At 37.7% G+C, this 15,804-nt stretch overlaps 1 protein-coding gene across 4 annotated transcripts in view; it reads left to right on the forward strand.

The window, feature by feature from the left end:
- The window catches only part of camk1b (calcium/calmodulin-dependent protein kinase Ib), a 36,248-nt gene that overhangs the window by 4,740 nt on the left and 15,704 nt on the right, over positions 1-15,804 (forward strand). For 2 of the 4 annotated variants that reach the window (XM_077529099.1, XM_077529101.1), the window contains exon 2: positions 4,735-4,848. In XM_077529099.1, the coding sequence (XP_077385225.1) occupies positions 4,735-4,848 (114 nt within the window). Of the gene's footprint in view, positions 1-1,774; positions 1,788-1,908; positions 1,929-4,734; positions 4,849-15,804 lie in introns of those variants that run through there. The other 2 variants (XM_077529100.1, XM_077529102.1) reach the window with 2 other exon arrangements.

Raw genomic sequence — 15,804 nt, forward strand, 5'->3', positions numbered from 1 at the left:
TTAGAAACATTTAACTACAGTAGAGATGAATGAAGTGGAATCTAAAAAATAGAACACAATCCACTCGAAGATAAATTGAATTAGTCCACGCCAGAGCCAAACTATCACCGTTATAAAGCCTTTATTAATTAGTGTTTAACGTTGTTCTAAATAGCATACTAACGTTCTTCACAGCCAGACAAGTGTAAAAGGGAATCAACTACTGTAAAACATTCTTTGTAGGCAAGTCACGATGCATTCAGTAGGTGGTTTTTGGCTGCTAACTGATTTGTTAGTCAACCCCACTTATTGCAATTCACATGCTGGAGCATTCCTGCCCTGAACGTGCTTTTTCTTTTTTCAAGTCTTCGGTGTACATTCTTCTCCTGTCAAACTCCCCTTGATGACACTCATACTACTTTGGATTTTTTGTTTTTGTTTTTGAGTGGGGGTGCACAAAAAACAGCAAAGAAATAGCGAAACACACTCGGTTAATCTTTAGACACTGGCTGAATTGAGCTCTTGTTTGTTTGTTGTGAAGTTTTTGTGATATTTGACATCATGAATGAATGATAGTTGCTAACTAGCTAAAGAAAAAGCATAACACGCCTTGGGCTCTATTTTGTTTAGTGTAAATCCTGTGTGGCACGCATCGTAACTCTCCGCAGAGGTGGGTTAGACCAGATGTTGGTAATTTTGCAGCTGAGTGCAAGCAAGTGGAGCTGAGAGATAGGGCTGCATCGTTGTGGTAGTGGTCACAGCCGATTTATATCATGGTCAATCAAAGCAGCTGCTTTTATTCCCTTTAACTGTGACTAGTTATACACTCGTCTCAACATGGTGCTCACTTGGCCTACTACTCCCCAAGCCTGCTGTTTGTTCATGTGCCCCACACTATAGTGTTTTTGTGTTGATGGTTCCCTTTAAGGGGCGTGGCTAATGAGTGACATCAAGAACCTGGAGCCAGTCTTGTTTCAGTTCAGAGTTAACATCTCCTCCATGCTCCTTGAGAGTGTTTTCATTTTCATATTGTGCTTGACTCTGTCCCATTCAAATAATGGCTGAAAGTGCTTCTCCTTTTTTTTCCATTTCACTTGAGTGGCGGCATATTTGAAACTTGCTTCGAAGTCAAATTTTGGCTAGCAAAAAAATGGCTCAACAAGGTCGTAGATGTGATTATACTGTGATCTTTGTTTGCATAAATTTGCCTGTGCAGCACATATGAAACGTATGAAGCGTGTGAAATGTTTGTTATGTCAGGCTAAATGTTAGACGATTACAGGATTTAAATCTTCACAATGCTTGTCGAGTTGACGTCCAACATGGCTTTTGATTCCATACCTACCCATTATACTGTAGATACAGAATGGAACATTAGAGCTGAGGTGTCAAAACACTGAAGTGATGTTATGAGGGTTCTGACATAATTGAGACGCTAAACGACGATAATTACTTGGAAACTTTAAAATTGCTCTTTAGCTTCCAGTGAAGTGAATCTGCTTCCAGGAAGTGTCTCATTAGGACTTACGTGTTCTTGAAACTTGGCAGCGGCCTCCCTCACCGTTTGGTCATGTGCCACAATTGTTTGTCGAGATGGGACACAGGTGCGCCTGAGTCAATATTTGTACTTGGTTAAAAACAAATACTGTATCATCCGTCCAAGTTGGCTTTTGAATGTTTGCTTTGTATTTGTGATGTAACATGTAACAATGTTCGCAGTCGAACAGTGCACACGCCATTGTGTTCTTGTGTATGTACTTTGTATGTTTGTCTCTTCTGTCCATGCTCATCACAGGAATGGGAAACCAGTGAGTACAGTCACTCTCTTTGTGTCCACCTGCAACAAGGCTGTGTGCTGCATGTTGTGTATGTTGGACTTGGAGGCTGTGTTTTTTGCCGTTGTGGATCTTCTGACCTCAAGTTTTCCCCGATTGCAAGCAAGACCGAAGGTCATGTCACCACAGGACATGATTAATTCTCTAATGATACCCGCATGTGTTTCTCCTCTTCTTTCCCACATTTTCAAAAATATTTCTACTAGTAGGCTATCTTGTATGCTACAATGTTTTCAGTTTATACTGTCTACTCCTTATTTAAAATCACTTTTATTTTTATTTTTTAAGATAACATTAAAATAGTTCAACAGATTCCAAAGTGAAGTTAAAAATGTGGTTGTTCATTTTCAGAAAAAGCCCTCTGTTGGATGTCATTTCCTCTTTTTCCGGGTTTCCTGTGTCGCAACTTTCAGTGGATTCTAATTCTAAGAATTTACACACAAAAAAGTGAACCAGCTTGCCTTTTTTGTTTTAAAGAGGAAGTTAAAAAAAAAAAATTCTTGACAATAATATTTTCTATGCTAAATATGGTATTTTGGTTAATATTGCGTTAGTGGAATATGATTTCACAATCATCAAACTCCTAGCTGTTTTTATCAATATCAGAAGGCGACTATTTTGTCACTTGCTGTCGACTGAAGATGACATCTCAGTTGCTCAGGTCTGAGGTAACAACCAATCACAGCTCAGCTTCGGAAAACAGGTGAGCTGTGATTGGTCGTTGCTTGACCCCCTAAGCAACTGTGATGTCATCATCAACATCATCATCGACAGCAGGTAGTAAAATGGCCGCCCCCCCGAGATGGATAAAAATGTCTGGATCATACAATATCCATCCATCCTCTCTAAAGCTGATGTGTTTTTTTTTTTTTTTTTTTTTTTTTTTTTTTTTTTATAGAAAGTATGATTATTCAGAAGAAACAAATCTGATAATCTAAACATTCAAACATGGAAGGAATTAAAGATATGTGAAGACCACTGTCCGCTACTAAGAAGAGATGAAGGGAAGTTAACGAGAAGTTGTACAGAAAGCTTTTAGTTGAGTATTGGCTCAACAATGTTGGGTTGTTGTTCATGGATGCTCTGTACTTAGTGACCTAGTAGATAAATAAGGCAAACAATCTTGTTTTTGATCCCGCTGTTACATACTGTACGTTGTCTGTTTCCCCTTTAGTCATTACTGGGGCAATGTCGTATTCTCATGTTTCATATTTCATTGAAAGAAACGTCCTCGTACAGTTATCTTAGATTCTTATCAAACTTTGCAGCTCCTGTCACAACATGACAAATATGTCTGCTCCAAAATACCCCATATAAGTAACTGACTGATTGCTGTATTGTTGTCTCTGGTGACTTATGCAAATTCATATTCCTTTGACCACGTGCTGTATAAAACGTAGCATTATGTCATGGTGACCGCGTGATTTGCATCTCAGCTGCCTCCTGCTGTGAGACACTAAAGCAATTTGGACTCTCAAATACCATTGCAGCTCCGTTTGGGTTTCTATGACGACACATATAAAGCTGCTGGCAAAGGCAGCAAGAGGGCCACACGATGTGTGCGTATGCGTGTGTGAGACAAACGTGAAGTATATACAGTAGAATATAATCTATTGATGCCAGAACATAGCTTCACATTAATCACCACTCATTTTCACACAATTCCACTTGTATAGATAATTGACTCCGAGCTAATTGTAGATGATTTGCGAGGCTATTTCATTGTCTGTAACAAGCGGAATATTACATCATCTTATATGGCCTGACAGGGAAGTAGTTGCTGCAGCAGGCACAGAGGAGGCGTGAGGCACGCGGATATGAACTGGGCTATTTTAGTTTGCCAGGCCTTGAGTTCGAGACAATTTGTGGGTTTAGATGATGATGTCTCTGGTAGTGCTCTGTGATTAATTGCTCTCACTCAAAAGGTATGATGTCTAAATCCAATCATTTTAAACAAAGAATTATCTGTACACACATTACCCTTGAACAAAGTGACCTAAAGTTTACTTATTAACCCAGTCTAGGTCTTTTTTTTTTGCCTCGTATACCATAAATTCCGATCTGGCAATAATAAAGTGTCTGAACAAAGATAAGAAGACAACCACTTTTATTTTGTTGTTTATAAGGCCTTCTTTATTTTTAGCGCGTCCTTTAGATGCTCAGTGAGCTGAAGTCTCTTGAGATATGTTGAAAGACTTGCAAGCACAGATTTCTCTGACATGATGCAAATTTAACAGATGGATCTTTTTCCTGAAATTGTGCGATTGCTGGGGTGTTCCATATACAACTTTCAGTCACATAGGCTTCATTATTACACTGCAGAAAGTGTGCACTCCAATATATGCTAAGTGGGCTAACAGAAATCCAGGACAACAAGCCCAAAAATCTAACTATTGACAGAACAACAGCATAATGCCTCCAGAGGAATGGAACACGTTTTTATCTGGAGGCAAAGCGGGAAGAGTATTTCTAGAAAGGATATCATGCAGAGATTTTATTCGTTTTAAAATGTAGTCGGAATTTAGTTCAGAATTATAGCTCATACATCTGCAGATTCAGTTGACGCTGGTCGTCTCCTTGGTTACCCTGTTCACTTCATAACTTCAGCTGCAGTTGCTGCTGTATAATGTACTCATTCAGTGGTAAGTTGGCCAAGTAACGTTTATTTGGCTGAAGATACATCACTGCATCTATTTCATGGGACTGATGATGTCACATGAATGATACACGATGCCCTCATACGTGAACATCACACAGTCACAATCGCTTACCTCCATGGTCCCACGTTACCTCACAACCTCAAAAAACTACTTGCAAGTTTTTTGGAAATACGGTACTGTGTTTTGTTTGAGAGATGACGTGACCAGTTTGGTTAGTAATGATATATTTTCTTTCCCTTGTTCCTCCTGTTTGTCTATAGTAACGTTTCTGACCGTAATAACAAGAAGATGCCGCTGGGTGACGACTGCCATACCTGGAAGAAGAAAACGTCAGATGTGAAGGAGCAATATGACTTCAAAGATATCCTCGGAACGTAAGTGTGCTTTGTGGCTTGTAATAGTTTATACTATGCGATTCATATTGTTATTTTACTACTAAGTGTGTGGGTTGTTTGCAGTCTCAACATTTATGTACAGAACTAAGATAGCTTATTGAGATTGGTGGAATTCAGAGTCACTGATGGCTGATCAGAGATTGTGTCTTTATTCTATAAATGAAGTATAACACTTTATTAATTTCTTAAAAGAAAAGAAAAACATTTGCCATCATGTAGCTATGCATAACATTTTTTTCCACACATTCCCACTAATAAAATATTCATATTAGAATTGACAAATTGTTTAGATGTCTCCTTCCAAGTCATATTACATTAAATAGTTCACTTTTGATAGATTTTCTGCAAGTTGACTTCTCTAAAGTCATAAAAAGCAGCACACTAAATCAAGCTTATGATGTCCATTTTATGACACTGCGAGATGTCACAATGTCAACAAACCCTCCACAAAGAATTACATGGAGCTGCTGTTGGCCTGTAAATAATTGTAGATGGAACATGAAAAAGCCTCTTAAGGAAACGCGGTTACTTTAAACTGTTATGGAAGAGCCACGACAGCTCTTCACCCTAGAGCTGAGTAGACACGTCAGTGACAATAAAAAAGTGAACACGATACACTTCACTTGGATAACAGTTATGGCTGGGCTGCCACATTGAATTATCATGGATTTTTCAGGTGTTCAAAAGAGTGTAGTGTGATGAATGTTTCTGGACAGATGGTAGCTCTGCTGAAAATTCACAAAACTACGAACAATTAACAATCATAAAGTGTAAGCAACAAGCCAAAACAATGGAAAGATTTTGAGCAGTGACGTGTCAAAGCTCACTACAAAACGAGATACCATCTAATTCTGTAGTTTCAAAAGGAAACTGCAGCACGTTTGTAACCACAGTAGCTATGTGGTAGATGTGGTAGATGGTAGAAATTATGTCTACGATATTGCAACAACACGTGATGATGTCATCGTATGTGCCTCGGTATAAAAATGGCTTCAAGCTAGTCTGACCCAGTCTTTCCATTACGCGCAGTCATCACCCGTCCTCCGTGCAGAACTGCTAGGTGCTAAGCTAACTTGCTCTTCACCAGCTACCAGCTGTGACTGTTTCAATCCATGGCGGTGAATAAACTACATTACTGACAAGTATCGTTATCACTAAAGGAGGATGAGTAGCAGTGAGTCATGCGACATACTGAGCAAGAAGAGCAAACAGGAGTAAACAGAGAAGCCATGTTAAGCGCTTCTGTAACGTAAAAAGTAACATAGCAAAACACCAGATACATCAGTGTTTAGTTGTTCCATACGTTACAGTGGAGATTAATCAACTATGAATAGAAAATTAACAGGTAAATTAATAAATGAATGAAAAGAAAATAATACACACTAATCCGAAAGCTAGAAATTTATCACAATTTGGCTTTGCTAATAGACTGCCATATGGCCTAGCGGCCCTGGTAGATGTCGTACGTGTAGATAATTGAATGCACTTTCATCTCTCAATATTTTCCTGCACAGCTGAGGAGAGACATGAAGTGAAGGTAAGGCCACTTCATGTATGTTATGACATTTATCTTAATCATTTTCTAATCAGTCCCATTTTAGCACCTAGTAGTGCATGACATCATTTGCCACAGACATTGGAAGGTTAAATACTGCGGTATGAGAGGAGCGTTTGGCCATGGATTAGTGCCGGGAGATGAGGGTGTGTGTGTGTGCCTTATTTGCCTAGTTTGCTTTTCTTGAGGCATTACAATCTCTATTAAACCTCTTAACTTCAGAGGACATTGTGTGCCTGTGCCATAGTGAGCATGTGTGCTTGTTGTTTGGAGTGGATGCTGGGATCATCTACTGCATGTCATTTGGATACTTCGAAGTGACTCATCATCTGAGTCTCAGAGGCCGAGCTAATAATGTAGTGTAGTATGATAGTATCCTATCCGTGAGAAAAGGGCCTCCTTAGCTGTACAGTAAAAGCAAAAAAGTAATTTGTCTCTTCCAGCTATGGAAAAGAATCCTTCAACATTGTTTGACTGTCTGTCTTGTGAATTCCTCCTGAGGATAACTTGGTTCATGTTTCCAAATGATACTGATTTCCTTCTCACACTGAGGTATTGGTCATTCACCCCTAGTGTTAATTTTGTCTGCCCTTTTTAAATTTAGTCTCAGTTTTAGTCCAGTTTCAGTCACGCTTGTTAGTTTTTATCACAGGTAGTCAACCTCATCCAATTTTTGCTTAGTACATTTTTAGTCGACTATAAATCTAACATTTTAGTCCTAATTTTAGTAAAAAAAAATGTAATTTTATCCGTCTAGTTTTAGTCAAGAAAAACTCGTTTTAGTGTAGTTTTAGTCAGGACAACCATAATACTGTATATTTTTTTGTCAGCAGATTATATTGAACCTTTTTGGATCTAAAACTATTTCACATAATATTTTAACATCTTTTTGGTGAAAAACTTCACAGTGGTGCTACTGGCTTCTATCCATGCTATAAGCTAGTAAGTTAGCTAGCATTAGTTAGCAATCGCATTTAACATTATTTTTGGAACGTTATAGCCATTGGATTAATATGTTAAGTTATAACTATTTGCTCAGACAAGATTTTACAAAATCATATAATTTTCGTCTCGTTTTTGTTTATGAACTAAAATGTCCATAGATTTTAGTCCAGTTTTTATTAAGTGAAGGACATTTTTGTTTCGTCTTCATTAGTTGACGAAAATGCAAACTGATTTAGTTACAGTTATTGCGTATTAATGAGGGTTTTAGTCTAGTCTAGTTTTATGCAAGACTGACACTTGCACGATTTCGTGGCATGAATTGGCACGACTCGAGTCGTGTCAGTGCGCGAACTAGTCGTAAAGTGGCGTGAAGTGTGCGTGAACCCGTCGTGACTGCCATGCCACGACTGTCACGAAGTGCCACGAATAGGGGTTGGGGAGGCCACCTTTTTATATGGCGTGCCCAAGTCGACACGACACGGTCCGAATTGCGTGAACTCGTCGTGCAAATGCGGGAAGTGCGTAAACTATGCGCAAACTATACACGAACTATGCGCGAACTCGTCGTGCCAGTTAGTGTCAATGTGGACACGAATGGTCACGCATTCGTGAACTCGTCGTAAACTCGTCGTGAACTATGCATGAACAGTGCGGGAACCTCCCAGTTCGTGCCCCAAAATAGCACGACTTGCCACGACAAGATCGTGGCCAAAAATTGTGCATGTGTCAGCCTTGCATTAGTCCGGTGAAAAATGTGTGTTGACAAAATTATTTTTGTTTAGTTTTTGTTGACGAACACTAGTCTTGCCTAAGTGGCTCCAATTCTAGTTGGAAGTGGTATTTGAGTTGGAACTGCTCTTTCTCATGCTTGTTAATTGTCACATACCAGGATGTTTATTCAAGATGTTTGCTTGAGGTATTATTTTTTTCCTATTACACACACCCACACCTCTGTTTGACCAGGATTATTTTGTGTGAGCAGTATCTGATACACAAGTGAAACTCAAGCTTGTTTGAGTGAATAAGTTAAGATAAAGGCACCATTTTTAAGGGGCAAAATGTATGTGACAAACTCATTCTGTATCGTAAAAACTTCTCTTTGTAACAATTTGGCCAAAAATATCTTTACAATAGCCTTTTTATTTGGCCATTTATGACTGAAACATTTTCTAATTAGTAGAACCTTAGCTGTTTACAACTCCTGCAAGCCATGTAGTCACATTTTTTTAGATTGCATTCACCGATTAAGTACTTCGTGTTTGTGGTAAACTTCACATTAAGTACCCAAGATACCCAAATATCTCTCATTGCCCTCCTCCAGCTTTCCACCTGTACCGTCTCGGTTCGAGGAGCTTGTTTGTGGGGCGATTCCCGGCCCGCCGCATTACTCAGCTGTGTGCCACCTTCATTTGCTATTGCTGAATTGTTGTCTTGGTAACAACTGGAGACACTTTCCAGAATGGACTCAAACAGTCACTATGGAAACAAAGTTTTTTGATTTGCTATTAATAATCCACTGGGTGCACATGTGTGCATTAGGATTGTGCAAGACTCACACTTGCATGCACAGAAAAGGAAACAAGTGGATGGCACACTTGTGGTTTTATAAAAACATGTTCCAAGGAGCCTCACTTGTTTTAGACCCACCATTAGTTTAATTTGATCATGTTGCTTGCATGAAACATATGCACTAAGTTAATTACACACATGACATTGTAGAAGATTGTATGTCCTACCACATTTAGGAAAAAGCAGAGTCCTTCAGAAAATAAATACTAGACTGAAAATAAAGACTAAGCATTGACACACCTCCACGACTCATCTTTATTTATGAAGTACTGTATAACAATAATTTAACAAAATGCTTTAAATTACAGTGGAATCTATGAAATGGAATTGCACGTGAATCCTGTCTGTGATGCTGGTTGACTTCCAAGTTGCTGTAATTTAAAGCGGAAGTCAACCTTAAACATTTCTTGACAATAATATGCAATATGTGATCTCAATAGTCTAAACATGACATTTTCATTAATATTACATTTGTGGAATATAGGTTAAGAAGCAAAATCCAGCCGTTTTTATCATTATCAGAAGGCGTCCATTTTGCTGTTTACTGAATATGACATCACAGTTGCTCAGGGGTTAGGCAACGGCCAATCATAGCTCACCTGTTTTCTGAAGCTGAGCTGTGATTGGTTGTTATCTAAAACTGAGATGTCATTTTCACTCGACAACAAGTGGCAAAATGGCTGTCTTCTGATATTGATAAAAGCGGCTGGATTATGCTTAACTCATATTCCACTAATTCAATATTAAACAGAATACCGTATTTATTTCGACTAGTGGTGCTGCATAGAACATATTATTGTCAAAAAATTTTGGGGGTTGACGTGTTCTTTTAACCCCCCAAAAATTGAGTTGGAAATAATGTAAATTAATTTCTTCAAAGGTTAAACTGTCGCCATCAGACAATATTTATGATGTCAATGTTTGATGTAACATTTTAACATTTTATACTGTCATAAACATATAAAACAAAGTTAGACAGTGTGCAATTAGAAGAGATACAACTAAAATAAAGTAAAACTAAATTCCATTGTAGTTGGGACAATGTGTATAATATAAATAAAAACAATACAATGATTTGAAACTCTTTTTTTTTTAACCTATTTCCAATTGAACAAACTAAAAAGACTAGCTATTTAAAGCTGCTCTCTGTAACAATTTGGCCAAAAAGTGTAGATTAAGCCATGAGCTCTTTTAACTGGCAATGTTTTTGTTTTTTCTTTGTTTTTTTGTGTTCTTGATCCCATGTAGCAGTGTACTTTAAACGGTGATGGCGGTTTTTAATGCACTACCGTCTGAGGACATTCGATGGGGATTATGTGCAGAGCTGTCTCTCAATTCTCTGAATCGTTTGATGATTTTAGGGACCATTGATGATTAAATCCTTTCGTTCCTTTCAATCGTACATTGAGAAACATAACTGTTGGACTTTTCTCTCCGCAGTTGCTTACAAAATGGTTAACCTCACCCCATTCTTGCAATCTTCCAACCAGTTTTTTTTTTCAACCATTTTTCAACTTTCTGAATCTTTTGTTGCCCTATTCCATTTTTTAAATAGACAATCTGCCCTGAAATGTTCTGAACGTCTGTGTCAATTTTTAACCCATTTTTTGTCTATTCAAATTAATATTTTCTAAAAAATATGTTAGCTGTCTTCCACGAGCATGTGTGGAATTTCTACTGTGACTCCCAAGTTGCCCCTGCATGGTTTTGTAATCAAAACAGATGGGGATTAATAATGCACACTGGCGACAGCACTTTCACTGCAATCAACTCAAATCCTCTTTGGCCTTCTCACTTTTCTCTTTGCTGTTATTTATGTTAATCTATTCCCGTCTATTTCTCTTTGGTTTTTGTGTGTCTGTGACCTGGGACCGTTTCCCGGTTTGACACCTCGTGTTCTGTGGAGGCTGCGTCCTCATGTGTCCTCGTGTGTTTCACTTAGAAGACAACAATTCTGCTACACATGAGTGATGCATGTTTGGTTGATTGTGTATGACTTCTGTAGTGTACTGGCCCAAGTAATATTTAAAAGAAAAGCTCAGGGGAATCTGACAAAAGAATCTGGATGAAACCATATAATGCATGAATGCAGCCATACAGGTTATTTAGCATAGGAACTTTTGGTTCTCCTGTGTTTCCCTTGGAAGCATTTCAAATATGGTTGTGTTTTGTGCATGTTGTTGTTGTTGTATGCCATGACATCATTTGTTACACCTGGAAGCTTATTGATTTATGCAAAACAATTTATGTTGTCGCTATTCTTAACTTCTCTGTAGCAGTATGTTTAATACGTAAAATACATTCTGCTCACTTCAAACCTGCTTTTCTTGTTCATGTGCAACATTGTGCTAGCAGCTGATCCATAGTTACAATACTTGCTCCCATTATTCCCACCGGCATCAAGGCTTCCTCTACCCGACTGCACAAACAGGCCGTGTTGACATTTGAAACATGCACATGTTCTCATTTCGAGAACATGCGCTTGGGTTCAGCCATTCGCCGGATGGCGACAACTTCATTCAGCCCAGAATACTTTGCAAAGCGCATGGGGATGGATGGAGCAGTGGAGGCCATGGGATGGGAGGAAGCGAGGGGGAAAATTTGGAGAGAGTGATGTAATCGACTAAAATCATTAGCTCTGATGGATCGGCCCCTGACAGTCTGTGGTGCTCTGGTAGGATGGTGACACAGTGGCCTCGGCTGTTGGCCTTTATTTTTTCTGTTTTGACTTGCAATGTGTTTTTGGCTATAATTTGGCTATATCGCTGACTTTCCTATTAAAAAAGTACATTTTTGCCTACGTGTTTAGTCGATCAATATAGATATGACAAAATGCTGCAATAAATAAGTAGATTTTGATTTATTTTTTTTTGTTACAAACCACATTTTTTAAAAGATAATAAGTAAATAAAAGATTAATTAAAGATAGACAGATGTTTTTCAGGGTCGATACCAATACCGATTATTAGTACCTGTATTCAAGGAGTCCGATAAATTATATTTGGAGCTGACGTTTTCAATATCCTCCTGACTACCAGGAAAAAAATATTGTCCAATCATGTTTGTTTTGATATTCACCAATCTTTGTGAAGTGGAATACTGCAAAAGAAATATTTAAAAAAAAAAAAGTTTCTATTTTTAAGCTATGATGTGTCCACTACAGAGGACATTTTTTTAAACTTAAATGCTCGGCTCAAATACAGTTAAAATAATTCAAACAATACTTTAATGTTCTTAAGAGTCTTATAGAAAACATGCTAACAACATTTAAAGCCTAAATTTGTTCAATAAAAAGTGTTATACACTTACTTTTTCTCTTCCCTAAAAACTGCTTGTACTGAGGAAGCCATTTTCTTTTATAATGCGTCAGAGGTAGCAAAGCCCCACCCCTACACATTTGGTATCATTGGACAGCGCTGAATGTCCTCTTTTGAGCACAAAAGGAGTTAATCAATCGTAAGCACTGGGTGGGAGATATTCAGGTTTAAAAAGGTCCACTACAGAGGACAAATTTGAATTGCTGGTAGTCAGGAGGATAAAAGTGGAAATATTGGCGTCAAAATTTAAAAAAAAATAAAATAAATAAAATAAAATAAAAAAAATAAAAACTCCAATCCTTAACGTTGCTGAAATGTCTTTAAGAACATGTTTATTGAAGAATGTTTCAGATTTGTAAAATGTTGATTTATTTATTTATTTTAAATATCAACAATAATAGACATCTTTGTTTTAAAATTAAAATTCTAAAAAGTTCAAGGAACTCCAAGGCTCAGGCTAAATGAAAATAAATAAATAATGAGTGGTACAGATAAGTTTTCCCAAATTTCAAAATAACTGAAATGTAAAACTTGCACTCATCTATGATTTAATCTCATACTAAAACCAAAAGATGCAGTCACCTCTTTTGCAGTTAACTGACAATTTAAGTTACACAGTTTTAAATTGATCTCTTATCAGCTGTCAGATTTATCAAAAAGGCTGATGCCAATATTTGTCAAAATGCTGAATATTGTCGCCAATAATTGGCCCAATCGATAATCAGCCTATCCCTAATGATGCAGGTATAATAAGGTGATTGATTATACACACATATGGTTTAACAGTCATAACAGTCCTCTGTGAAAAATCATAGCTACAATGTAGCCCGCGACAAAAATGAGTTTGACATCAGATTAGATTGTTCAGAAGGGAGATGCATGAGATGCATTTGGGACATATTGAAAACTATTGTTATTGTTTTAATACAGTGGTTGACCGGATTAATGCTGTCAAGGAGCGACCGACTACCTTTGACCTTTGGGGTTCCACTGTATGTTTACGAGAACGTGATGTGGAAAGTACTGTGGGGAATATCTGTCTGTGAAAAGAGGAACCTTTTGCTCCACTTGTTCACTCTCAGCTATTACGCTGATTTCAACAACAATTCAGCACTTTGAGAGCACTCAGGTTCTGAGTACGACGTTCGATAACTCACTCTGTTTTGTGAGTGTTTGTGCAAGCCTGTGTGAGGCAGAGACGTATCAAAGATGTTGCAGAATGGATTTTATGTAAAACTTTAGAGACTACTGTTTTTGTTAAAATATTGCTAAGTGTCATCATTAATATGAAATGCCATCAAGCATTTCATGCCAAAATAAAGTATCAAAACTTTTAATGATAGATCTTACTAAAACTGAAATCCATTCAATTCAATATGTAATTTGTTCCATCAGCTTTCCTCTGAAACAAAATAGTTCCCCATGCAGAGATCTCTGGATTTAGGCCAGACTACCTTCCATGTTGGTCATCAATAAACTGCTGTACAAACATTCAGATGATGAACATGTGCAGTGTGCCGTTAAACTTCTTCAGAGACACTGGAACAGTAATAGTTGCTTTTGTAATGTCAAAAGAACGTCAACCTATAACTGCTCTATATGAGAAGTGCCTTTAGATCATTTTGTTATGGTTCATGCGACGTTGAATCAAACTTTAAGTGCACTTCATGATTGTGGCCAATCCAGCTGCTGCCTTATAGAGACCTTCTTTTTTTTTTAATTTGAGGAGCAGTTTTGCTAATCACTGATTTTATTTGAGGAGCAACTTTTCAATTTTGAGGAGCAATTTTTTTGCAGGGACCTGAAGCAAGCGTATACAAAATAAAATTATGACAATATAAGAAATTAACAATTGGTTTCTTTTTCTAATTAATCGCTTTAATTTTTTTAATTCACATTATAAATAGGAGAAAACTGCATTCTCTTTTCCAAAAACATTTTCATTGGGGCAATTTCAAATCTGTGATTCTCAGTTTTGCTATTCAAAATGTTTTAATGAGGCGTAAAATGTGAATATTGACTGGAAAACTGCGATGTAAAAGGACTTCTTTTGAGCCGTGGACACTCATTTATTTGTCACATCGCCTCACTCACACCCTGATTATGGCTTATTTTGAAGGTGACATTAGACAGACTGCTGGGCCAATGGCGAGCCTGGCTTTCATTAGAATGACAACCAGTGGGTTGGATATCGCCGGCGTCTGCGAATGTTCACAGGCCGTCTGCTTACTTTTTTTTAATAGTCAGCTCAGAGTGTGGAAAAGAAGTTGAGCGTGCGAGACAATGAAAACGTTTTTGCACGCCAAACAATCACCCACCAACTCTGGCTCATCAACAACTTCACCAAGCAATCAAGTCTGTGAACCTCAGAAACTTTTATACAGCTCTGCTTACCTGGATGACATCACCAGTGGCTTATGTAACCATCTGTTCCTCAGTTAATCCACCGCTAAAAAAAAGTGGTATCGAACATCCGTAGCTAGTTTGGTGTGTTCAATTGATTATTGCTTGTTAAAAGATGTATTTTTACAATAATTTACTTTGTTGTTTTTTTCACAATTAAGAGGAAGTCAATCTTAACTTTTTCTTTATAATATTACGTTCTCTGTAGCTCCACTACTCATGATATTCTAATTAATACTGTATTTGTGGAATATTAATAAAGCAGCAAAATCCACCCAGTTTACCATCTCAGGGGACGGCCATTTTGACACTTGCCATCGACTGAAAATGAATCAGAGTTGCTCAGAACTCTGGTAACAACCAATCATGACTCAGCTTGTGAATGTCACATGGCCAAACTCAGAAAACAGGTGAACCGTGATTAGTTGTTCCTGGAGCTCTGAGCAACTGTGATGTCATTTTTAGTTGACAGCAAGTGGCAAAATGGCCGCCCCCTGAGATGGATAAAAATGGGTGGATTTTACGGTTTAATTCAAATTCCACAAATGCAATACTAATCTGAATGTCATTTTTAGACTAATAGGGGCGCATAGAATATGTTATTGTGTAGAAAATGTTTGATTTGAGTTACGCTTTAATGGGTGGGCAGGCACAAGTATTTACATACAAATTAAAAAGCCAAATTTAAATAAAAAGTAATTTATGTAACACTAAGTGGGGATTCAATTAGTTCCTTACACAGACGAAAAGTCTTTGTAACTTTCTGTGTTTCCAAGTGTTAAATTAGCTGAGATCTTCCTGATTTCCAGGAAATCTGCCAGTGTGACGATCCTCCCGCTGTCAGCAGGATTTCCTGACTCGTTGCGATTGTAAAGTTTAATTGAAGTGTAAATGCAGGTGCGGAAGGAGCCGAGAAATTTGTCTTCAAGCTTCTTTTTTTTTGTGAATGTGTGTTGAGTGGGGGTCTATTCTTGTTGTGTTTTATTATGCAATGTTTTTGTGACACGTCCGAATCAAACAAATTCACAGTGATCATTAATGAGGTAGTTTTGACTAAAAATGAACAGCAGACACCTTTATGGAGCAGATGAGTCTCTCAGCATGAGAGCTGTCCCTCTTCATCTATTTTTCATCTCTCTCCTGCTC

Source organism: Festucalex cinctus, chromosome 8, assembly GCF_051991245.1.
Source record: "Festucalex cinctus isolate MCC-2025b chromosome 8, RoL_Fcin_1.0, whole genome shotgun sequence".
In the NCBI taxonomy this organism is placed as follows: domain Eukaryota; kingdom Metazoa; phylum Chordata; class Actinopteri; order Syngnathiformes; family Syngnathidae; genus Festucalex; species Festucalex cinctus.